The 23,439-nt window shown below is 52.3% G+C and overlaps 1 protein-coding gene and 1 pseudogene across 1 annotated transcript; one reads left to right on the top strand and one right to left on the bottom strand.

Moving 5' to 3' along the window:
* Positions 1-12,601: 12,601 nt before the first annotated feature.
* Positions 12,602-13,128, bottom strand: LOC149125816 (small ubiquitin-related modifier 2 pseudogene; annotated as a pseudogene).
* Positions 13,129-17,985: 4,857 nt separating this feature from the next.
* On the top strand, positions 17,986-23,235 carry LOC100344421 (phospholipase A2, membrane associated). Its single transcript, XM_002716053.6, has 6 exons — positions 17,986-18,029; positions 18,398-18,677; positions 20,360-20,409; positions 20,606-20,750; positions 20,973-21,079; positions 22,950-23,235. The coding sequence occupies exons 3-6, from the start codon at positions 20,370-20,372 to the stop codon at positions 23,090-23,092; spliced, it is 435 nt and encodes a 144-aa protein (XP_002716099.1). The 5' UTR covers positions 17,986-18,029; positions 18,398-18,677; positions 20,360-20,369; the 3' UTR covers positions 23,093-23,235.
* Positions 23,236-23,439: the final 204 nt, after the last annotated feature.

Here is a 23,439-nt window from a genome sequence, read left to right on the forward strand (position 1 = left end):
GGCGCCCCGACCGGGACTAGAACCCGGTGTGCCAGCGCCGCTAGGTGGAGGATTAGCCTAGTGAGCCGCGGCGCCGGCCGAGTCCAGTCTTTTAAGCACACATTGGGGTGGGGGGGGGGGTCGGGGAAGGGACCAGAACAACAGCTAACAATTAGTCAGAAGGTGGGAACAACACCCATCAAAGGCCTCATTTGGAATCTTGTCTGTCCTGTCTAGTTTGCTCATGATTAAAAAAAAAAATCAGGAAAGTTGGGATCTGTGACTTCTTTGTGTTTCACGGTAAACAGAGAACTCAGAAGGGTGGAGCCACTGCATCCTCGCTAAGGCAGCTTTGGGGGAGAAGCATGCAGTGGGGTTGGGTAGTGTGATCTTGCTAAAGACAACCTTTGGGGCAAGCAAGCATTTTGCACCCCCTTAGTGGGACTCTCTTTTTTCATTCCCTGGGAACAAGCTAACTGCCCGATAGCCCATCTGACTGTCACACAATCCCACCTGCCCTGGATGGCAGGTGTCAGTGGGGGTGTTCCCAGCTGGCCTTAGTGCAGGTTCTTCCCTCCACACGTGAAAGAATTCAAAGATAGAAGCTAAAGACTTACAGAAGAGCAGGGTTTACCTGGAGCAAAGCAGAAATACAAGCTCAAGAATCGAGTCGTGCTTGAACAGCCAAAAATGCAGAACAGTCTCAAATACAACATAACAACAACAAAATCCCTCTCCAAGGAAAAACCTCCAACAGTGGAAATGCCCCCCAGAGGAACAAGACTCTGACCAAGAAAAAAAGCTTTGATTAAGAATCAGGCCCCCCAGGCGCTGTAGTGTAGCAGGTAAAGCTGCCACCGGTGACACTGGCATCCCATATGGGGACCAATTCAAGTCCCAGCTGCTCCATTTTCCATCCAGCTCCCTGCTAATGTGCCTGGGAAATCCACAGAAGATGCCCTAAGTGCTTGGACCCCTGTACTCACATGGGAGACCCAGAGAGGCCCCTGGCTCCCAGTTTTGGCCTGGCCCAGTCTGGCCATTGCAACCATTTGGGAAATGAACCAGTGAATGGAAGACCTCTCTCTGTCTTTCCCTTTCTCTCTCTCTCTCTCTCTCTCTCTCTCTAACTTTCAAATAAATAAAAATAAATCTTAAAAAAAAAAGAGGAATTGGGGGTGATGACTGAAGTGGAGCCCAGTTGAATATTCAACAGGGGGAGGAGATGGGGCTGGACACTACCCATTTCCATTAGCAAGTACTGGAAGTGTCATGGTGTCAGGGGCATGATAGGCTTGGGCATGTCCTCCATGGTAATTTTATTAGAGTGACCTTATAATGATCTGAAGATCACGGTGGGGGAGGGGACACCTCCTGCAGTCATGTTGCCTACCTTCAGCCTGCGCGGGTTGCAGGGTCTCAACATTGTGGAACTTGCATTTTCCCTGAAAGGGCAGGGGCTTGCTGGTGCATGGAAGTTGGCCCCGCACCATGCACAGAGAGGGACTTGACATGCAGGCCGGGTCAGGCCATCCTATGGGCAGCTGCAGCTGTCCCACAGTGGACCTACCGTGGCCTTGGAAAACATGAGTCCCTGGAGCTGTCAATTGCCGACCTCTGCGGTCACCAAGGAGCTGTCCATGGTGGTTCAGCTGGAGCTGCGGGTTGTAGCTGGGTTGAAACTCAGACGAGCTGTCAGTCACCTCAACTAGGAGCGCAAGGCAGATGGCCCCGTCCCCTTCCAGGCTGGCCCAGGCCCCTCTGACCTGCTGGGCACCTCGAAAGGATCGGAATCAACATAGAGTTGCCTGTGACAAGGCCTGATCTGGTAAGCAAACCCAGGAGGCGCACCCGCCCGCCAGCGAGGACTGTTCACAGCCGCCTCAGAACCACAGCCCTGCGCAAAGACTGTTTGCCAAGGAAGCAGAGATCCCTGTGCCCGTCATCCACACCTTGTCCGCACCCACACAGTTCCCTACAGAGCTTACAGGGGCTTCTCTGCTTTCCAGAGATGGACAGGTAACAGGACAGCTCCTAGAATTCTAAAGCATGCCCAGAAATGTCCCCAGGAGGGCTTGCGTGGCTGTGTCAGGATCCACTTTCATGCATGTTCTTGTCTGTTTTTTCTTAATCAATGGGAAAGCCTGGTTCTTCAACAGCAATGGCTGTAAGGTGTGTTTTGCTCTCTCTCTATTTTTTTTCCTATGTATTTTGAATCTGCTGAGTTCTTCATGACAAATAGGGTGAGCAGGAGGAAGCGAAAAAGTTGGATTCAAACTATTTCCTTACGGAATTTCCACCGAGATAGGGAAAGAAAAAGTATAAAGTTAATGATTTCACAATTCCCAGGAGCTCTGTGGCAACCTGGCGCCAGGAATCTCCACCTCTGGAAACGAAACTCTGGGCTTTCCTGGCTGAGAATTGCTCAGGGCAGGAACTGGTTCTGCCCTTCGTACCCCACCCTCAGGCCTCAGCCAAAATCTCAAAGATCTGCCCGGCAGGCATTGGAACTGCTCCGCCTACTGCAGGAGCCAGGAAACCCCCAGGGGAAGAACGGCACAGAACCTTGTAACGACTGTTTTGGAAAATGTTTGACTGTTTCGGAAAATGTTTCTGCAAACATCGGTTAGTCAAGCCAAGCATCCAGTGTACAAAAGGAAGGGAATTTTGCTGTTAAATTCAAGTTGGCATAGAGGGTTGTGGCTTTACCCCAGTTCTAGAGAAAGTCCGAACATGTAAGAGCTAGCCCCGAAATTCGTTTGAGATTGAATAAGGGGGCAGGTAGGGCAAAAGGCTCCTGAAAACCAAGCTGTTAGGGGAACTAGCTTACCTGAAAGTGTGGTCCACAGCCTTCCTAAGGCTGCCTGGCACACAGGTGGAAAGCATAGCACTATGAACAGAGAATCTCGTCCCATCTTGCCAGAACAACAATTCAGTTTCAATTGTCTTTGTATAAACTGGCAAGTTCATATAGCGGTCTCGTGACTAAAATTCCAAAATGAAAACTGAATGTAGGCCAGTGCTGTGCTCACTAGGCTAATGCTCCACCTTGCAGCGCCGGCACACCGGGTTCTAGTCCCGGTCGGGGCGCCGGATTCTGTCCCGGTTGCCCCTCTTCCAGGCCAGCTCTCTGCTGTGGCCCGGGCGTGCAGTGGAGGATGGCCCAAGTGTTTGGGCCCTGCACCCCATGGGAGACCAGGAGAGGCACCTGGCTCCTGGCTTCGGATCAGTGCCGTGCGCTGACTGCAACAGCCATTGGAGGGTGAACCAACGGCAAAGGAAGACCTTTCTCTCTGTCTCTCTCTCTCACTGTCCACTCTGCCTGTCAAAAAAAAAAAAAAAAAACTGAATGCCGCCCCCACCGTCTCCACAGGTGCATGTGCACCTGCTGCACCTGTCTGCCTGTAAACACCTCTTCCAGAATTCTATTCAAATTGGTTTACTCCATAAATGGCTGCCCACATAAATTAAAACAGCTAAGATTATGGTAATTTAGGCAAATGCCTTTTACTTCACCTAATTTCATTAAACTTTTTTTTTTTTTTGACAGGCAGAGTGGACAGTGAGAGAGAGAGACAGAGAGAAAGGTCTTCCTTTGCCGTTGGTTCACCCTCCAATGGCTGCCACGGCCGGCTCACCACGCTGATCCGAAGGCAGGAGCCAGGTACTTCTCCTGGTCTCCCATGGGGTGCAGGGCCCAAGGACTTGGGCCATCCTCCACTGCACTCCCGGGCCACAGCAGAGAGCTGGCCTGGAAGAGGGGCAACCGGGACAGAATCCGGCGCCCCGACCGGGACTAGAACCCGGTGTGCCAGCGCCGCTAGGTGGAGGATTAGCCTATTGAGCCGCGGCGCCAGCTTCATTAAACTTTGATATCTAAACTTTTAAATATTTTGATGGTAAAATGCTCAGAGTTGCTAGCCTGCACTGTTGTTGGGCCTACTGGCCAGGAAGGGGTGCCTGTGTCTCAGAGGTGTGAGGGCGAGAGAGCGTGACCATGACCGAGGACAAGTCTGCCTCGCGGGCTCCAGGCTTCTGTGTCTCGGCTCAGCAATTGCACTCTCCACATTTTTCTTTAGCCAAGAAGTAACTTGAAATGATGACTTCGCTTGTCTAATACCTCCATACTCATCTGCGATGTTGTGTTCATGGATAGAATGAAGCAAACTAGGAGAAGGTAAACAATCTATGTTTATAAACTCCAAGTTGCTAAAAATTTTAAATTATATTATCTTAAGTAACAGATACCAAACATCCTAGCAGTTTATTTTTAGGAAAAAAAAGATTTTTTAATTTAGTTATTTTAAAGACAGAATGACAGAGAGGGGAGAGAGACAGACAGACAGACAGAGATAACTTCCATTCTCTATTTTACTCCCCAAATGGCCACACCAACCAGGGCTGAGCCAGGACAATGCCAAGAGCCTGGAACTCTATTGGGATCTCCCAGGTGGGTAGCAGAGGCCCAAGTACTTGGTCAGCCATTTCTAGGCAGGTAAAACACTGAAACCTCCAGGGCAGGCCCTCGACTCAGCAGGTAAGGCTGCTCTGGCCACGCCCACATCCCACATCAGAGTCAAGCGCTGGTTCTGTAGAAGATGAGGCCCAAGTGCTTGGGTCCCTCCACCCTCATGGGAGACCTGGCTGGAGTTCTGGGTTCCTGGATTCAGCCTGACCCAGCCTTGGCTGTCATGGACATTCGGGGAGTGAACCAGCAAATAGAAGATTTCTCCATCTGTCTCTCTCTCTCTCTCTCTCTCTCTCTCTCTTGCTCTGCCTTTCAAGGAGGTGAAAATAAACCTTATAAAAAGAAAAGAAATAAAATCTATTTTAAAAATGCTGAAGGAGGGGGGCGGTGCTGTGGTGCAGCAGATAAATACCCTGGCCTGCAGTGCCGGCATCCCATGGTTCTAGTCCCAGCTGCTCCACTTCCGATCCGCTCTCTGCTACGGCCTGGGAAAGCAGTGGGAGACAGATCAAGTCCTTGGGCCCCTGCACCCACATGGGAGACCTGGAAGAAGCTCTTGGCTCCTGACTTTGGATCAGCACAGCTCTGGCTATTGTGGCCATTTGGGGAGTGAACCAACGGATGGAAGACCTCTCTCTCTCTCTCTCTCTCTCTGCTTCTCCTCTCTCTGTGTAACTCTGACTTTCAAATGAATAAATAAATCTTTTTTAAAAAATGCTGAAGCATTACGTGCTATATATAAGTTCAGGTACTCCTGGCTTAATGGATTTGAGAGGTTAAGACAGTATAGTTCAGTGTACCAACAAATGTGTATGGTTTTACATTTTAAACACTTGCTATATGAGACAGCACATGTGTCTAGGAGTTATAAAACATGTATTCACTAAGTTTAGACATGGCAAAGAGTTCTCGTGGCTTAATTCCTAGACTTCCTCCTCACCAAAAACTAAGGTTCCTGAGATGTAAAATTTCTAATTTATTTATGGTTCATTGGACAAAGTGTATTGGAACACTAAGATGTGGAGTTATTTTGCTCAACATAAAATTAAGAATAACTTAAAATGTGCTCTTTTATTGTTTTAACTTTTTTTTAGTTTGTTTGAAAGACAGCAGCGGAGGGAGAGAGAGCTCTTCCATCTGCTGGTCACTGCCCTCCACGCCCACGGCTGTGCCTCCACGCCCACGGCTGTGCCTCAGCGCCCACGGCTGTGCCTCCACGCCCACGGCTGTGCCTCCACGCCTTTTGCAATGTGTCCTCCTGTGGGACAGAGAGTAGCTGTGGCGCCGCTGCTCCCAACACCAGTTAAGTCCCGGCTGCTCTGCTTCTGACCCAGCTCCTTGCTACTGCCCCTCAGAAAGCAGCTGGTGAGGGCTCAAGTCCTTGGACCTCTGCCCGCCATGGGAGACCACAGTGGAGTTCCCGTCTCCTGGCTGTGTCCGGGCCCAGCCTCAGCAGGCGAGGGCATCTGGGGAAGGAACCAGCTGATGTGAGATGGTTCTCTCCCATCCCCTCCTTAATGTTTATTGCTCTGCCTTTCAAAAAATTAAATAAAAGTCAAATATTATTTTATTAAAAAAATGAATGCCAGCGCCATGGCTCACTAGGCTAATCCTCCGCCTTGCAGCGCTGGCACACCAGGTTCTAGTCCCGGTCTGGGCGCCGGATTCTGTCCCGGTTGCCCCTCTTCCAGGCCAGCTCTCTGCTGTGGCCAGGGAGTGCAGTGGAGGATGGCCCAAGTGCTTGGGCCCTGCACCCCATGGGAGACCAGGAGAAGCACCTGGCTCCTGCCTTCGGATCAGCGTGGTGCACCGGCTGGTCGCGGTGGCCATTGGGGGGTGAACCAACAGCAAAGGAAGACCTTTCTCTCTGTCTCTCTCTCTCACTGTCCACTCTGCCTGTAAAAAAAATTAATTGTGTCTAATTCAGAGTGGTTTTTTAAAGGACTCTTTCAAAAAGTAATTTCAAGGAAGAAAAAAAAAAGCAAACAGAAGTGAACCAGTCACTAGAAAGAAAAGGAAGTTACACATGTGAAGATGTATTTTTGGTAAACAAAGTTAAAAAGAGAGAGGGAATTTTTGTGTGAGAAAGACTTTTGTGTGTTGGAATACAGTTTGTGTCCTAAGGTGGAATGACAGGGTTACTCATGAATGGGAAGAGGGAAAAATAGGGCAAAACTAAAAGTTTAAGTAAGTAGGACACAAAGATTCTAGTAAGTTCTGGGAAGATTTTTAATCTTATGATCGTGTGTGATTGAACTGACAATAATTAGGAGAAAATTATTTATAGATTTTCCCAGAAATTGAGCATTAATATATGGATTTTTTTTTTTTGACAGGCAGAGTGGACAGTGAGAGAGAGAGAGAGACAGAGAGAAAGGTCTTCCTTTGCCGTTGGTTCACCCTCCAATGGCCGCCGCGGCCGGCGCACTGCGGCCGGCGCAGCGCGCTGATCCGATGGCAGGAGCCAGGAGCCAGGTGCTTTTCCTGGTCTCCCATGGGGTGCAGGGCCCAAGCACCTGGGCCATCCTCCACTGCACTCCCTGGCCACAGCAGAGGGCTGGCCTGGAAGAGGGGCAACCGGGACAGAATCCGGCGCCCCGACCGGGACTAGAACCCCGTGTGCCGGCACCGCTAGGCGGAGGATTAGCCTAGTGAGCCGCGGCGCCGGCCAAGCATTAATATATGGATTTAAAACCAGAATGTTGAGCCAGCGCTGTGGCATAGCAGGTTAAGCCACCGTCTGCAGTTCCAGCATCCCATATGGGCGCCGGTTCCAGTCCCGGCTGCTCCACTTCTGATCCAGCTCCCTGCTCTGGCCTGGGAAAGCAGCAGAAGATGGTCCAAGTGCTTGGGCCCCTGCACCCATGTGGGAGACCCAGAAGAAGCTCCTGGCTCCTGATTTTGGATTGACACAGTTCTGGCTGTTGCTGACCCAATGGATAGAAGACCTCCCTCTTGGGGCCAGCACAGTGGCACACTAGGTTAATCCTCTTGCAGTGCGGGCATCCCATATGGGTGCCGGGTTCTAGTCCTGGTTGCCCCTCTTCCAGTCCAGCTCTCTGCTGTGGCCCGGGAGGGCAGTGGAGGATAGCCCAAGTGCTTGGGTGCCTGCACCCGCGTGGGAGACCAGGAGGAAGCTCCTAGCTCCTGGCTTCGGATCGGCATAGCTCCAGCTGTGGCGGCCATTAGGGAGTGAACCAACGGAAGGAAGACCTTTCTCTCTGTCTCTCTCTCTCACTGTCTGTAACTCTACCTGTCAAATAAATAAATAAAAATCTTTAAAAAAAAAAAAAGAAAAGGAAACCTCCCTCTCTGTCTCTCCCCCTCTCTGCAACTCTGCCTTTCAAATAAATGAATAAATCTTTTTTTAAAAAAAAGGAATGTAATTTTCTGTTTAAAATAACTAGGATTTCTTGCAGTATTGATTTGCTCTTTGTGAAAATTTTCAGGAGGTTTTGAGTTTTACATATAATTACTATTCTCATTATTTCTATTATTATTACTATTATTTGAAAGACAGAAAGGCAGACAGATGGAGACAGACCTCCCATCCACTGGCTCAGTCCCCAGTGCCTGTGATAGCCAGGGCTGGTCCAGGATGAAAACAGGACCCTGGATCTCCACCCAGGGCTCCCATGTGGATGGCAGAAAGGGAAGAAGGGGAGTGGGGACTCGAACCAGGTTCTGCAGTATGAGATGTGGGTATCCTGAGCAGCCACTTAACTTCTGTGCCAGACACCCACCCCAGAGGATTTTTTTTTAATATTTATTTATTTATTTATTTGAAAGGCAGAGTTACAGAGAGGTAGAGGCAGAGGCAGAGAGATCTTCCATCTGCTGGTTCACTCTCCAGATGGCCGCAATGGCTGGAGCTGCGCCGATCCAAAGCCAGGAGCCTGGAGCTTCCTCGGGTCTCTCATGCAGGTGCAGGAGCCCAAGCACTTGGTCCATCTTCTACTGCTTTCCCAGGCCGTAGCAGAGAGCTGAATCAAAGTGGAGCAGCTGGGAATCGAACCAGGGCCCATATGCGATGCTGGCGCCATAGGCAGTGGCTTTACCCGCTACACCACAGCACCAGCCCCAAGGTTTTTATGTTAATTCTGAATTTTGCTTTTAAATTTTTCAACCATGTCTGGACTGCAGCTTTTCCTGTTTTACAGTTCCCATTGAAATGGTGAGTTTCTTCCTTCACGTCTCAGTCACTCTCTGTAAGCTTTTTCTCTCCCCACTTCTAAAATCCTCAATGTGGAGGACCTGATGCAAAAACGTTTGTGCTAGAGGCCTGGGAGAATCCGTTCTCCGAACTTGGCTTTCCTCGGTAGATGTGGACGGTCCCGTGTGGGTCCCGTGTGGGTCCCCCGTGTTCACCTTCCCAGGGTGCGCGCCCTCCTGCTGCAGGTCCCGTGTGTGCACTTGCATTCTGCTGGGTAGGATGCGCACACACAGCCCTGCCGAGATGCCCACAGGTGCAATTGCACTCCAGCGCCCCCACCAGGGCTGCCCACCAGCTAGGCCCTGGGCTGCCCACCAGGAGAAGTGACCACACCACAGGAGGCGTTCCCTTGCCTTTAGGCACCTGGCCCAGGAAACACGGATAATTTCTTATGTTGCTGAGATAGTCTAGGTTTTCTACTACTTGATAAAATGGAACTTTAAAAGAGAATGTTTTTTGCCCCCATTTGCTTTTGAAGCATTGGAACCATCATTCTGGTTGCATGTGTGACTGTTATTTCATGAAGATCGGCAGGTTTAGAACTTTTTTTTTTTTTTTTGACAGGCAAAGTGGACAGTGAGAGAGAGAGAGACAGAGAGAAAGGTCTTCCTTTTGCCGTTGGTTCACCCTCCAATGGCCGCCGCGGCCAGTGCACCGCGCTGATCCGAAGGCAGGAGTCAGGTACCTATCCTGGTCTCCCATGGGGTGCAGGGCCCAAGCACTTGGGCCATCCTCCACTGCACTCCCTGGTCACAGCAGAGAGCTGGCCTGGAAGAGGGGCAACCGGGACAGAATCCGGCGCCCCGACCGGGACTAGAACCCTGTGTGCCGGCGCTGCAAGGCGGAGGATTAGCCTAGTGAGCCGCGGTTCCGGCTGGGTTTGGAACCTTTTGACACTTGTGTCAATCTTCTAAATTACACCATTGGCTTGGGACCTGGGACTGTATGGGAAAAACTGTCAAATAATGAAGTGGTGCTGAATGGTGCCGAGTCTTTAAGTTGCATTGAAGGGGATAGGTTACAGGTTTTGAAGTGAATGCTCCAAAGACTGAAATTTCTAAGAAGTCTAATGGTCCTGGTGCGACACTGTCAGATATAGCTGTGATCTTCAAATGCCGTAGACAATGAAAATCACTGCACTTCTTGTCCACTCGAACTCTCTTCAAAATTTTCACCACAGTTATTCTAAGGTTTTTGTCTTTCACAGTATTTTATTCATGGGAAAGACTCTAACAATTATTCTTTTTAATTCTCTAAAATTTTTTTTTTATTTTCATTTTATTTGAAAGGCAGAGATAGAGAGAGAGAGAATCTTCCATCTGCTGGTTCATTTCGAAAATGCTCGCACAGCTGGGGCTGGGCCAGACCAAACCCAGGAGCCTGGAACTGCACCCAGGTCTCCCACGTGGGTGGCAGGGAGTGAGTACATGAGCTGTCACCTGCTGCCTCCCAGGGCACATTAGCAGGCAGCTGAATCAGAGGTGGAGGAGCCGAGCCTTAAAGCAGGCTCTCCGATATGGAACTATCCCCACTAAAAACAGGAAACAGGAAAGTTATGTCATGACGCATACCATCTAACAGGAAACAGGAAAGTTATGTCATGACGCATACCATCTAGAATGGAATGGCCAGAATGGATAAACAGGAAAACAAATGAAGCATGTTGAACATGTACATTTAGGTAAGGGAAGATGGTAGCAATATAAGGCAGGAATAAGAAATGTCTCACTAAAATACTCTCAAGTTTCAGTACTTAGGAAGAAACAATCATTCACATGGAATAGCTATATTAGAATGACTCTGGGTGGAGCTGGTGCTGTGGTACAGCTGGTTAAGCCGCCGTCTGCAGTTCAGCATCCCATATGGGTGCTCCTCTTCTGATGCAGCTCCCTGCTAATGCACCTGGGAGAGCAGTAGAAGATGGCCCAAGTGCTTGGGCCCCTGCACCCACATGGGAGACCTGGAAGAAGCTCCTGGCTCCTGACTTTGGCCTGGCATTGGCCTGGCACAGCCCTGGCTATTGCAGCCAGTTGGGGAATGAACCAGCAAATTGAAGAGTGTTTTTCTGTCTCTCCCCCTTTCTGTAACTCTGACTCTCAAATAAACAAACAAATCTTTAAAAAAAAAAAAAAAACAGACTCAGGAGCTCCCTGCCAGCGCTCATCCCGTTAGCATAAAAAAGACTCTGCCACTTTGGAGACTCTGTGACCGGGATTGTGACTGGTAGTATTATTATTTTGATTATCATATTTATGGGATGCAATGGGAGATTTCAATCAATGATCATGGCCTGTACTGATCCAACGATGGAAATTAGCATTTCCTTCTCCTCTTTTCTATTTATTCGTGGAGCAAAAAATAGGTTATTATGAACTACTTTCATACCACTGTGCTGTAGAGACAGAAATGAGTCCTGCTAACTGTGCAGGAAGCCGTTCCCAACGGCTTCAGTGGCCGTGTGCAAAGAGCAAATTCATGTGCTCATGATCAATCACCCTGTCACATGGCTGATGTCACCATGTCCTTCCTCCCCTCCCACTGCAGGTGTCCGTCACTGCCAGCCAGCACCATGGCTCGTGTCTGGCTCGTGTATGACAAATGTCAGCTTCCCTCGAGAGGAGGAACCTGGGCACACGAGCAGGATGCGTCCTAGACGTAGTTCAAGGTCATTTAGTCAAGAAATTCAGAGGGTCAGACCCTCAGAGCATGGTCTGAAATGGAAACCAAGGGACCCAGGTGGCACACCCCTTGGTCTGAGAAGTCGTCTGCGGGGGCAGGGGCCTCGGCCACCCGGGTGTAAGGACGGTCTGGCCCTAGGAAGCTCTGGGCGTGGGCGCTTTGAGAGGAGTTCGTGCTCTGAAGAAGCGATTTGGGTATCAGCACGTGAAATGTCAACACATTGAGGGTAACGACCCAGCTGCTGCTGTTCTGGACAATTCCGAAACCAGGAAGTCTCCTCCACGTAACAGGAAGGTGTCCCAGTGAGCTGAGCGGGTGGGGCAGGGCCTTCTAGGCAGAAGAGGCTTGACGGACAGAAATCGCGAATGAGAATGACTTCTGGCATGCGAGGGCTGGCAGAGAGAGGGCGTCCGCATCGTGGCAGTCAGGCAAACCCAGCACCTTTGAAGCACCTGCCGTGAATCTCCAGGTTTTTGGAAAACCGGTCCACTCAGGGTTCCAACTGATGACCTGGCATCTAACGGAGGGACTCGAATTGGGCTTGGCCCCATCTATTGGTGCACAGAACAGGGGTTCCCTTCAGAAGAGGAGCTGCCTGTATATTTCAGAAGAGGAGAAGCTAGGTCTTTAGGAAAAGCTACCCATTGTCTTAGTCCCCCCTCCTTTTTTTTTTTTTTTTTTTGAAGGAAGGGAAAATTATTTAGGATTCTTTTTTTTTTAAGAGAAATTTACCGCTAGTTAAAGACAGATTGCCCTCCATGTAACAGCTATGTACAAAAAAGTTATAAAATTGTCCTTGGTTTTATGATCATAAATGAAAAACATTAAAATTCTCCAATCAAACAAGGTATTTAAGGATTTTTATGTTGTAGGATTTTTTTGTTAAAACAGTGAGAGCGAAATAACGCACTGGAGTATGAAGATAAGAGCTGAATGCGCATGCCACTCATGGGGAAAGGGATATTTCCACAGAAACAGGATTTTTTCCCATTCCATCTCCATTCGATGTCAATCAAAACATACGATTGGCTGTTTAGTTTTTTTTTTTTTAGAGGAGAGAGAAAGAAAAGAAAAAATGCAACATGCCTGTGCACGTGCACCTGTTACTTAACCTACAACAAAGGAATGGGGAAGGGACATGGAAGAGTAGAGACGACTGTGCTGCAGCAGTCAGGATGGGATGAACCCACTGCAGTTTTCTGGTTGAGCGTGTGTTCTTGGTCTGAAGGACAGAGTTCTGGAGTAAGCAGCGGGTCCCCTTTTCAGTAGACCCCGCCTGTGTGCTGCTGGAACACATCAATCATCGTCTTCCATGTCCAACTGTGCAGGTGTGTCTGGTTCAGTGATTGGCTGCCCGTCAAGTCGGAATCTGCTCTGCCTCATTGACAAACCCTGTTGCTCACAACAGGCTCTCATTAGCTGACTAAGTGGTGTGTGCCTCTTCATCTCAAACTGCACCGCAGAACCATCCTGCCCCGCCACTTGCAACTTAATAAGATCGTTGTTCCCAGTCTTGACTCCTTCCTTGGCTTTTCGTCGGCCATGGCGAGTGCCGGAGTCGCCTCAGCCGCCGCTTCACAAAGAGGTACCAGGTCCGCAGGGGACAAGCGCACAAGCAGCACCAGGAGCGGCAGAAGAAGGAGGCGGCAGAGGTGGATGAGGAGAGGGCGCGTGCACGTCGTGCGCTCCCTCCCCTTGACCCCTTAAATGCAAAAATTCCCATGGCCGACCTGCAGAAACCTTAGCCAAACAAGGTTGGCAGATTCCCCCCTCACTACCCACATCGCATGGCTCCATGGGAGGTCCCATCTCCTGGGGCGTTCCCTGCTGCCCCCACCCAGGCAAGGCCCTCACGGGGTGCTCTTGCTTCCTGGGGATGCCCAGGACAAAGCACCACAGGCCAGGGTCCAGCACGACAGGAGTTTATCTTCTCCCTATCCTCACCACTGTTCCTAGGTCTCCGAGGTCTCTCTCCGTGGCTTCCAGGTGTTGCTCTCCACCTGTGTCCTCACAGGGCGCCCACTCTGTGCGGCTGTCACTGTTCACGGCCCCTCTGCTTATAAGGGCCCCAGTCCTGTTGGAGCAAAACCATCCAATAGCCTCAGTTTGACTGGATGACCTTCTAACGCTCCTGTGTCTAAACACAGTCTCCTGAGTTAATGGGGCTCAAAACTTTAACCCATGAATTTTGGGGGAGCACAGTTCAACCAACAATCCTGGGGAAAGCACTGTTCTGATTACTTTGTCCTCAATTTCATTTTTCTGCTTTAAAATTTCCTGTGAATGGAATCAGATATTATGTGTGTGTTTTGATGCCTGTCTATTTCCATTGACCGTAACAGTGGAATCCATCATGCTGTGTATAGCACTAATAGGATCTTCTCTATACCTTGTATACTAATACGAACTTCTCTATGCTTCCATTAGTGAAAAGGATAAAGCGTTTGCTTTAGTATAAAGTATTAATGCCATAATAACATAAAATATGCATTGCTCTTTTTACCAAGCATTCCATAGTATGCCTATGCTATAAATTGGTTGGCCATTCTCCTTATAATGCACGTTGCAACTATTCCTGTTTGGCGATAAAACTGTGACAACAATTGGAAACAACCAACATGTCTTTTAAAGGTAAACAGATGCATAAACTAAGGTACATCCAGGTGATGGGAAATTATTGAATCATCTATTATTTTATCGAATAAAACTGCCATGAATTCTTACACACAAAAGATATATCCCACAAAGGAATGCTATCAAAAATATATGAAGCATTTTAAAAACTCAACAAGAAGGAATAAAAGAGCAACCCGATTGAAAACCTGGTGAACTATCTGGATACTTCCCCAATAGAGATACACAGAAGGCAAACACATGAAAAGATGCTCAATTCACACATCACAGGAGAATATCACACCCGGATCACTACCACCATCACACACCTGTTAGAACAGCTGGTGGCCAAAACACCGACAACACCACAGGCTGGTGCTGGCGTGGAGCAACAGCAACCCTCAATCACCGTTGGGGCAAACGCCGAGTGGGGCAGCCACTGTGGAGGGAAGCTCGGCAGGCACCTACAGAGCTGAACGCCGGCCCCTTGCCCAACGGCCCAGCCCTTGAGCTCCTTGATATCCCCCACAATGTGCAGACACAAAGCCAGCCCACCGTGTGATAGCTGCTGCTTAGATCCTGCGTGCCGACAGAGGGAACACCCCACATGGCCTTCCAGGGGAGTAGATGCAGGAACGACGGCACACCCAGAGGAGGGAGTGTTATTCGGAGATGAAATGAAAGGTGCTCTCATGTCACAACGCGGGAGGAAACATGAAGGTGTAGTCCCAAGTGAACAAGACTGCAGCTCAGTGGTCTTCTGGGAAAGGCGGGAAAAGCATCACTGGTTGCCCGGGTCTGGGGAGGAAAGAGAGATGAGCAGAGGAACACAGAGTATTTTCAGGGCAGTGACACGGCTGTGGGTGACACTAAGAGTGGAATACGGTCATTATACATTTGCATCAGCCACAGCACGTGACACCCCAAGAGCGCTCCATAATGCCAACCATGACTTTGTTGGATAGGGACGTGTCAGCATTGGCTCACTGATGGTAACAGACGCCCCACGCTGGTGCATGATGCTGGTGGTGGTGGAGCGTGTGTACTGTGGGGACGAGCCACATGGGAACTCTGTGTCCTGTCAGCTCATCTGTACTTTGAAGCTCGCTATGGTTTAAAGTAGAGAGCTTTTCTGGTGCCAGCAGAGTGCCGAGTGCTAAGGCATTCTACTGCCTGTGCCTGGACCTCACAGCAGGGCCTGAGCCACCAGGGCGCTCAGAGGCCAAGCTGCTCTGCCTCTGTGCTAGCTTGGATCCCAGAGCTGGGCTGTCTAACCAAAGGCCAGGAAGCACCCAAGGATGACGCCTCTGAACCCTGACTGAGGCCTGAGATCCACTGGCCAGGAGAGGAGCCAGACTGGGCGCAGGGAAGGAGGCTCCCAGGGACCCTCAGGGGCTGGGGTGGGCTGCTCTGGCTTTGTACTGGGTTCCCCTAAAAGGCCAAAACGCCGGACGCTGGTGGTCTCGCAGTTGTGGGTTCAGAGGCTGAACACTCTTGGGTGGTTCCATCTGAGGGCTGTGAGGGAGGACCTGCAACTGGTCTCTCCATACCTTCTACGGGGTTGATTGGCACTTCCACATGTTCCCTGGCTTGCGGGAGCATGTCCTGATCTCTGCCTTGCCCTGCACCTGTCGTCCTCCCTGTATGAGGACACATGACTGTGCCCCATGTTCTCCTTTTGCTGAGGACCCAGTGGTGCCAGACAGGAGTCCAGCCCCATGGCCGTATCTTTCTGACATGTGCAATGATGCATCTCCAGAGAAGGTTCTGGCATTCTGAGGTCCCGGGCGTGAGCACTGCAACACTGGAAGTGCAGGCCGGGAAGGGAACACAGTTCAGCCCCTGACACGGGTCTAGCGCTGGAAGTAACTTGCATTCTCAAGAGGAAAGGTGCCTGGATGGCTCCTAGGATAGACTGGGCACTGTTGCAATAACGCCAACCTCCACCATCAGAGGTTTAGCACAACAGAAGTTATTGTCATGCACAAGGCCCCCTGGGGCTCACCCAGTCCCCGATAGCAGTCCTCCAGGGTGACTCGGTGACCAGGGGGCTTCCATCTGCAGGTTCCCCCCTGAGGGACAGGGACAGGCTGGGGTTGCCCCTTGACTGCCCAGGTTGCAGCCTGGAAGTGACCTTGGCACTGAACTGACACTGAGCCATCTGAGCAGTGAGGGGCCACCGTACAAGGAGCTGCAGAGTGCAGGGCACGGGAGGAATGGTCCTGAGCACCTCTGGCACGCGGGCTGTCTCTGGGCTGCCATCGGTGACGCGTCAGGCAGGAAGTTAGAAATGAGCCTACGTGTGTGAGAAGGACCTAAGGAAACTGACACCTACACAGTCCAGCACCTGCCCAGACCCTGACCACCTTCCAGGCGGCCCCGCCCCTTCTACCTGGCCTGATGGGCATCCTTCCTCTAAGGCGGGCACCCTAGAGAGAAGTCCCTTGGCCACGCAAGCAAGACTTCCCCTGTCTGACAACCTCAGTGGTAATGTTGGGTAGGAAGTCAGAAATGAGCTTGTGTGTGGGTGACAAAGGCCTAAGGAATTGACAGCTACAGTGGCCCAGCATTGGCATCTCAAAGTCATCCTGATAACCTTCCAGGTGCAGCCCAGTGTCTGCTCTTCAAACGTCCTGCCTGGATCCTGACAGGGTGCCCTGCCCCTTCTACCTGGCCTGATAACCATCCTTTCTCTAAGGCAGGGCGACACCAGCCAGGCTTCCCCTGTCTGATAACTTCAATGGGAAAAACTCAGAAAGGAATTTTTTGTATTTACACCCAACAAGTCCTTTGTTCTGGAGGAGAAGAAGGAGAGGGGGAGAGGAAAGGTGGGAAGGCAAGACCCATCCCCTTAGAGACCCCAGCCGGAGTGTAAGCTAGGTGCTCTCTCGCAGGTCCTGGAGAGGTGCCCCTCCGTTCTGACAGATGTCCCTACTCTAATAAACCTTGCTGCTTTGTTTTCCACTGCTCTCTGTCTCCTGCCTGAATCCTTTCTTGCACTAAGTCCCTGAAGGCAGAGGCAAAAGGGAACAATCGATCCAGGAGCCCTGATGGGCCAGGGCCGAACAGCTAGAAAGGGGATGGCCTGCAGGCAGCTGTTCACTGGGAATGTCCAGGACAGACTCTGATTTCCCGGCTTGGAAAGCTGCTGGGATGGGATGGGGTGGGTGGGGGAGAGGGTGGAGGCACGGGGAAGGGGACTCCACTTCCTTAATCCCTTTCCCGGCTGGACTGTGGGGGCCCCAAGGACAGGCCCGGGAATGGTTCTCATCCTCCCAGATGGCACTTAGGACACCCCTCCCCTTGTCTGTGCAGCTGAGCCTGCAACTGTTCCTTGGGAAGTCAGAAATGAGCTTGTGTGTGTGTGTGTGTGTGACAAAGGCCTAAGGAGTTGACATCTAGGTCCAGCATCCGCATCTCAAAGTCACCCCAGAACCTCCCAGGCGCATCCCAGGATCTGCACTTCAAACGCCCTGCCCCTTCTACCCGATAACCATCCTTCCTCTAAGGCTCCTCTCAGGCTTCCCCCTGTCTGATAACTTGGGGGGGGGGGGGCTCAGAAAAGAAGTTTTCATATTTACATCCAAAAAGTCCTTTGTTCCAGGAGGAGAAGAGGCCCTTAAAACCCCTGGCCTCAACCGGACTTTGTGCTCAGCCCTCTGCCTCGCTGCTGAGCCGCCCGCCTGGCCTGCTCAGGTGTAATCTCTCCACTCAACCATGTAACCTCGCTCTCCCCCAGTCTGAGCGACTGGGCACTCTCTCAGGTTCTGTCTGGAGAGGTGCCCATCCGTTCTTACGGATGTCCCTTCCCTAATAAACCTTGCTATGTTGCTTTCCACTTACTCTCTGCCTCACGCCTGAATTCTTTCTTGCCCGAAGACAAGAACCCCTGCCTTCTCCGTTAACACAACGAGTGCACAGCCGGCCACAAGTGGACCTTGTCACCTTGGGTAGGACAGCAGGGAGGGGACTGCCCGGCAGTCACACCTCTGAGAATTTACTCAGCAAATTCAAAGTCCACGTTCGGTTTTTTGTCTCTCATGGAAGAATATCCAAGTGGACAAGGCAGAGAGAAAAGTAAGACGTATTTAAAAGCAACATTTTTAGAGTCAGAGACCTCCTGGGGGCTCCAAGGGAGGCAAGACCCCAAGGGGCTGGTGCTGCTTGGGTTTTTAAGCACAATTTTGGGGGGGAAAAGCTGTCAGTTAGTACAAGATGGGACAAAGCCATCAAAAGACCTGATCTGTTATCTTATTTACCCGGTCTGTCCTGCTCAAGGTAAATCAGAAGGCTGGAGTTCACTGGAGCTCAGAAGGGGGGAATGACCACTCCCTTGCTATTCTCGTGATAAACTTGGAAATTCCTACGGAGTGGGGCAGGTGCTTTTGACCTTGCTAAAGGTAACTTTTGGGGAAACAAGCATTTTGACCCTCATTTTCCACCAGGACCAACCTGACTGCCTATCAACCCGTCTGACCACATAATTGATTCTGGTATCAGCTCAGGGCACATAAATTCTAGTTCTCCACTCCTTCCCGTCACTTGATGCAATCACACGGGGGCAGGGCAGCCAAATCTTGGACTCCATCAGTTGATCCCACACAGCCCCATCCACTGCCTCACCAGCCCCCAACACCCTGAAGGGAGCAGCTATTTAAGGGGAGCTGGAGTTCAGAACTAACCACAGAGTCTCTTGGAAGCATCAACTCCAGCATCGTCTGAGAGGTAAAAACCCAAAAGCAAATGCCTGTCAAGGGCATAAGGATCTGCGTATTGGCTGACTCCAAGAGCGACTGTGTTGTGTGTGTGTGTGTGTGTGTGTGCATGTGTGTAGGCAGGTGTGTGTACATCTGTGCACAGTTTACTGTGTACAAGAGGCTGCCCGTGTGCAAGTGTGCTGGGTGAGTCTGTGAGGATCTCAGGCATGAGTTCAAGTGTGTATGAATGTGGCAGTGTATGCACACATGTGTACGGGACTGGAGCGTCTTGCAAAGAGAAGGTTCTGCTTCAGTTCTGGAGATAAATTTGGGAGGATCAGATTTCATGAAGAATTCCCAAGCCTTTAATCCAGTATGGGGACAGGCAAGAAATGCCTAAGGGGAGATACAAGCTTTTAAAAACAAACAAACAAAAGATTATTTACAGAGCCGGTGCTGTGGCATGGAGTTAAGCCCCTAGGCCTGCAATGCCAGTATCCCATATGGGCATTTGTTCAAGTCCAGACTGCTCCACTTCTGATCCAGCTCCCTGCTAACAAGGCTAGGAAAGCAGCAGAGGATGGCCTGATCTTTTTTTTAAAGCTGTATTGAATAGGGCCAGTGCTGTGGCGCAGTGGGTTAACGCCCTGGCCTGAAGCACTGGCATCCCATATGGGAGCCAGTTCGAGCCCCAGCTGCTCCACTTCCAATCCAGCTCTCTGCTTCGGCCTGGGAAAGCAGTAGAAGATGGCCCGAGTCCTTGGGCCCCTGCACCAGCATGGGAGACCCAGAGGAAGCTCCTGGCTCCTGGCTTTGTATCAGCACAGCTCCAGCCATTGCAGCCAATAGGGGAGTGAACCAGCAGAGGAAAGACGTTTCTTTCTCTCTCTCTCTCTCAAGACCTTTCTCTCTCTCTATCTCTCTATCTCTTTCTCTCTTTCTCTCTCTCTCCCTGCCTCTCCTCTCTCTGTGAACTCTGACTTGCAAATAAATTAATATATCTTTAAAAAAAGATTTATTGATTTATTTTGAAAGTCAGAGTTAGAGAGCAAGAGTGACAGAGATCTGCCATCCCCTGGTTCACTCCCCAGATGGCTGCAACAGCCAGTGCTGGGTCAGGCCAAGGCCAGGAGCTCCATTTGGGTCTCCCACATGGATGACAGGGGCCCAAGTACTTGGGCCATCTTCCGCTGTTTTCCCAGGCCACTAGCAAGGAGCTGGACTGGAAGTGGAGCAGCCAGGACTCCAACCATTGCCAGTATGGGATGCCGGCATCTCCAGTGGCGTTGTAACACGCTACATTCCAACCCAAGCCATGGGAGACACAAACTGACTTCATAAGCCTCCCAGTTACTTGGGATAAACCTGGACACATCCATCCAGTAGCTGGCAGCCTCATGAGCAAATCACATGAGGACTCCATGGGTGTGAGGGTCCCAAGAAAGGGAAACCGTTCCACAGAGCTGGAAAAGGTCAGGAGGCGCTCTGTGTGTGTGTGTGTGTGTGTGTGTGTACATGCGTGTGCAGCATTGAAGGGTATCCCATGCATCCACTGTGAGGACAGAGGTGGTCACCTTGGACATAGCCTCGGGGGAGGAGCATGTGGGAGCCCTGGGCTTGCCAAGTTAGGCGGGAGAGCTGGGGCCAGGGCAAGGGCTGGGACCACCTGGGAGAGGGGTCCTGGCCAATCGCCTGCTCTTTCCCCTACAGAGCTCTCAACATGAAGGCCCTGTTGCTGTTGACAGCGATCATGGTCATTGGTAAGAGCTGACCTTGGTACTTGAACAGGGGACAGCCTAAAGAGGGCTACATCCTTGGCCCTGGGTTTTCCCGCCCATCACAAGAGTTCTCCCCAGATGGGAGGAGAGAAGATGACTGGGGCAGAGAGAGTATCAGAGATGAGGGAGACAGGGAGCGCCTGGGGCCACACCCCATCACTGGGCCCTGTTCCCCCAGGTTTGCTGCAGGCACACTGCGATTTGATAGACTTCTCAGACATGATCAAGTACACAACGGGGAAGAACGCTCTTCTTAATTACGGTGCCTACGGCTGTCACTGTGGTCTGGGTGGCAAAGGAGAACCCAAGGATGCAACAGATCGGTGAGGCCACCCCAGCCCTCCCTTCCCCCTGCTCCTTTCTGGGCCCAGCAGAGGCCTCACGAACTCAGAGGTCCCAGCACGTCCCTGCTGGAAAAGCCGCCAGCACAGGCTCCAGATGATGCCAGACTCACTGGGTCTCTGCCCAGGGTCAAAGGGGTGACACAGGGGGCCCAGGGACCCTGGAGCTGTGGGGAGGCACTCACAGGATGTCCTCCTGCTCAGGTGCTGTCTTGCCCATGACTGCTGCTACCGCCGTCTGGAGAAACGTAAATGTGGCACCAAGTTCCTGAGCTACAAATTCAGCATGAGCCGTGGCAAAATCACCTGTGGTGAGTGAGAGCCCCACGACCCCATCGAGTTCCCCCATTCATCCCCTGAGCGCCCACTGGGGGACCACAGCGAGAGAAGCAAAGGGACACTGTCCCTGCCTCTAGAAGCTCAGGTCTGGGTGGGAGTAAGGACAGCGAGGACAGAGGTGGCCAACACTCCAGAAGCAAGGATGCCAAGGATGGACCCAACCGCAGCAGGTGCTCCAGGTCACCCAGAGAGGGGGGCCACCTCGGCTGGGCTGCACCAGCTGTGCAGAGAGCCAGGGAGGGGCACTGCGGGCATGGCAAGGAGAGATCACAACGTGGACAAGAGGACCAGAGGGGGACCAGATGCCATCCTGTGCTGCCCAGGGAGACTCAGCAGGAGGGGGAGTGGGGAGCAGTGACGCTGGGGAGGGAGGAAGGGGCTGAGGCAAGCCAGGCCCCGAGCCCAGGAGGCATCTGGAGTTTGTCCCAGAGCAGCAGGGAGCAGATGCACACAGGAGTGAGGGTCACCTGCACTTCAGGACTGGCCCTGCCTGCAGGGTGGACATGACAGGAAGGGCAGTAGTGAGGGGGCGGGGCATAGAGCAGACAACCGCTGAGAGCAGGTGGGGGTCTGGAGGGAGGAAGGGGTGGAGAATGAAACCAAGATGCACTTGAGGCAGCGCCAGCCCAGAGTGGTGATGGCCTGGGTAGGGGTGGGGTAGGGAGCGCCTGGTCTGTGACTGTGGGGGCACCACGGAGATGAGGGTGGCAGGAGCCAGGGTGGAGTGTGGGGAGGGGCACAGTGCACAGGGGCAGGTGGAGGGGGACTTGCAGCTGGGAGGGGGGCGCGCTGGCCTGGGCCACACTCAGAGGCAGCAGCAGGGAGCTGCAGGGGGTCTGGCGCTCCCCCACTGGGTGGCTCAAGGCCCAGGAAGGAGACAGAGGGGGATGGGCACCCAGAGATGAGGCCAGGTGGGTGAGCAGGTCCGGGTGTCAGTGAGGAGATGACTGATAACACCCACTGGAGAGGGGGGCGGCCATGACGGGGCCAGCAGCGCTGCTCGGACCAAGAGGCAGGCAGGCCCCCGGGGGCACAGGGCGCTCTCCAGGCAGGGTGACGACCAAGGCAGAGGAGAGCCGGCCGCACAGTGGGAGAACGCGAGGACGGGACCGGCAGTGGAGACCCTGAGTGGAGAGCCTGGCGCTGCAGGGAGCAGAGAGCTGGCGCTGCAGGGAGGGTGCTGAGGTCCCGCACAGGGGATCCAGGCTGGGCAGGAGGGCGTGGCCTGCACCCACACCCCGAGTCCTGGAGGGTCAGGAGCTCTCTCTCCACCATGGCCTCTCCCTGCGGGCAGGTCCCAAGCAGCAGGTGCCAACTGACAGTGGCTGGGAATGCGGCCTGGCCGACTGCCGTGTAAGGATTCTGGGGGAGGCAGGGCCGGGCCTGGGGCAGCTTCTCAGCCTCAGCATCTGGGACCCAGGCTTCCCCAGCCCTGGGCTCTGCTGTCCTGGCAGCATCCACGCAGGGCCGCGCAGGCAGCGGCTGCGGCTCCAGCACAGCAGCCCCACCCTCTCGGGCGGCTTTCCCACTGCGCAGCTCTGTGTGTGGAGGCAGGAAGTGACTCCCTCCCAGAAGTCCTCACTGGAGTTCCCTCAGTGGCTCATTGGTCAGCTCCAGTGCCCGGCTGCCGTGCGCCCCCATCGCACGAGGAGCGCACTCTCCAAGGGCAGCCATCCAGTCTCCTGTCAGCCAGAAACACCCGTTCAGCCCACCTGGAGAGGAGGGACTGGGTGACGCTGGGAGCTTTGGGAGGATGTGGCGGGGTCTTCTCCCCCGGTTCCTACAGGAGGCCACAGAAGACCAACCATCCCCCATCTGGGGTTTGTTTTCTTGTGATTTCAGCAAATGAGGACTACTGCCAGAGAGGAGTGTGTCAGTGCGATAAGATCGCAGCCTATTGCTTTGCTAGAAACCAGAAAACCTACAGCGTCAGGTACCGGCACTATCCCAACCTCTTGTGCAAGGGAAGCAAGCCCAGCTGCTGAGCCGACCACCTCCTAGTCCGTCTTTCCCGGAGCTAGCCGTCTCCCACCCCGGAGGCAAGGCGGGGGCCGTCCCCTCCCCAGCGCCTCAAGCCGGTGGGCACTCCCAGTGTTCTCTTGTGAATAAAACGTGTCATCAGCAAGCAGTGTGTGTGTGTATGTGTGTGTGTGTGTCCCAAGCACTGCTCTTGGGAGAATAAGACAACACGGTGCAGAGGTTCACATACAGGCCCTGGTGTCCGATGGCCGGGCCCAATCCCACCTAAGCCTTGGCTCGAGACCACATTGGTGCCACCCACGTGGGCTTGGGAATTGCGAGGGGCTGTGAATGCAAAGCACTGGCTTCTGGC

This window comes from Oryctolagus cuniculus, chromosome 7 (assembly GCF_051225735.1).
Source record: "Oryctolagus cuniculus isolate XC-2025 breed Fujian yellow rabbit chromosome 7, ASM5122573v1, whole genome shotgun sequence".
Taxonomy (NCBI): domain Eukaryota; kingdom Metazoa; phylum Chordata; class Mammalia; order Lagomorpha; family Leporidae; genus Oryctolagus; species Oryctolagus cuniculus.

Excerpts from the sequence above, each read along its gene's own strand:
- LOC100344421 (XM_002716053.6), top strand. The coding sequence starts at position 20,370 with ATGAAGGCCCTGTTGCTGTTGACAGCGATCATGGTCATTG. Across the intron at positions 20,751-20,972 it reads CCCAAGGATGCAACAGATCG|GTGCTGTCTTGCCCATGACT; the intron begins GTGAGGCCACCC and ends CCTCCTGCTCAG. Across the intron at positions 21,080-22,949 it reads CCGTGGCAAAATCACCTGTG|CAAATGAGGACTACTGCCAG; the intron begins GTGAGTGAGAGC and ends TTGTGATTTCAG.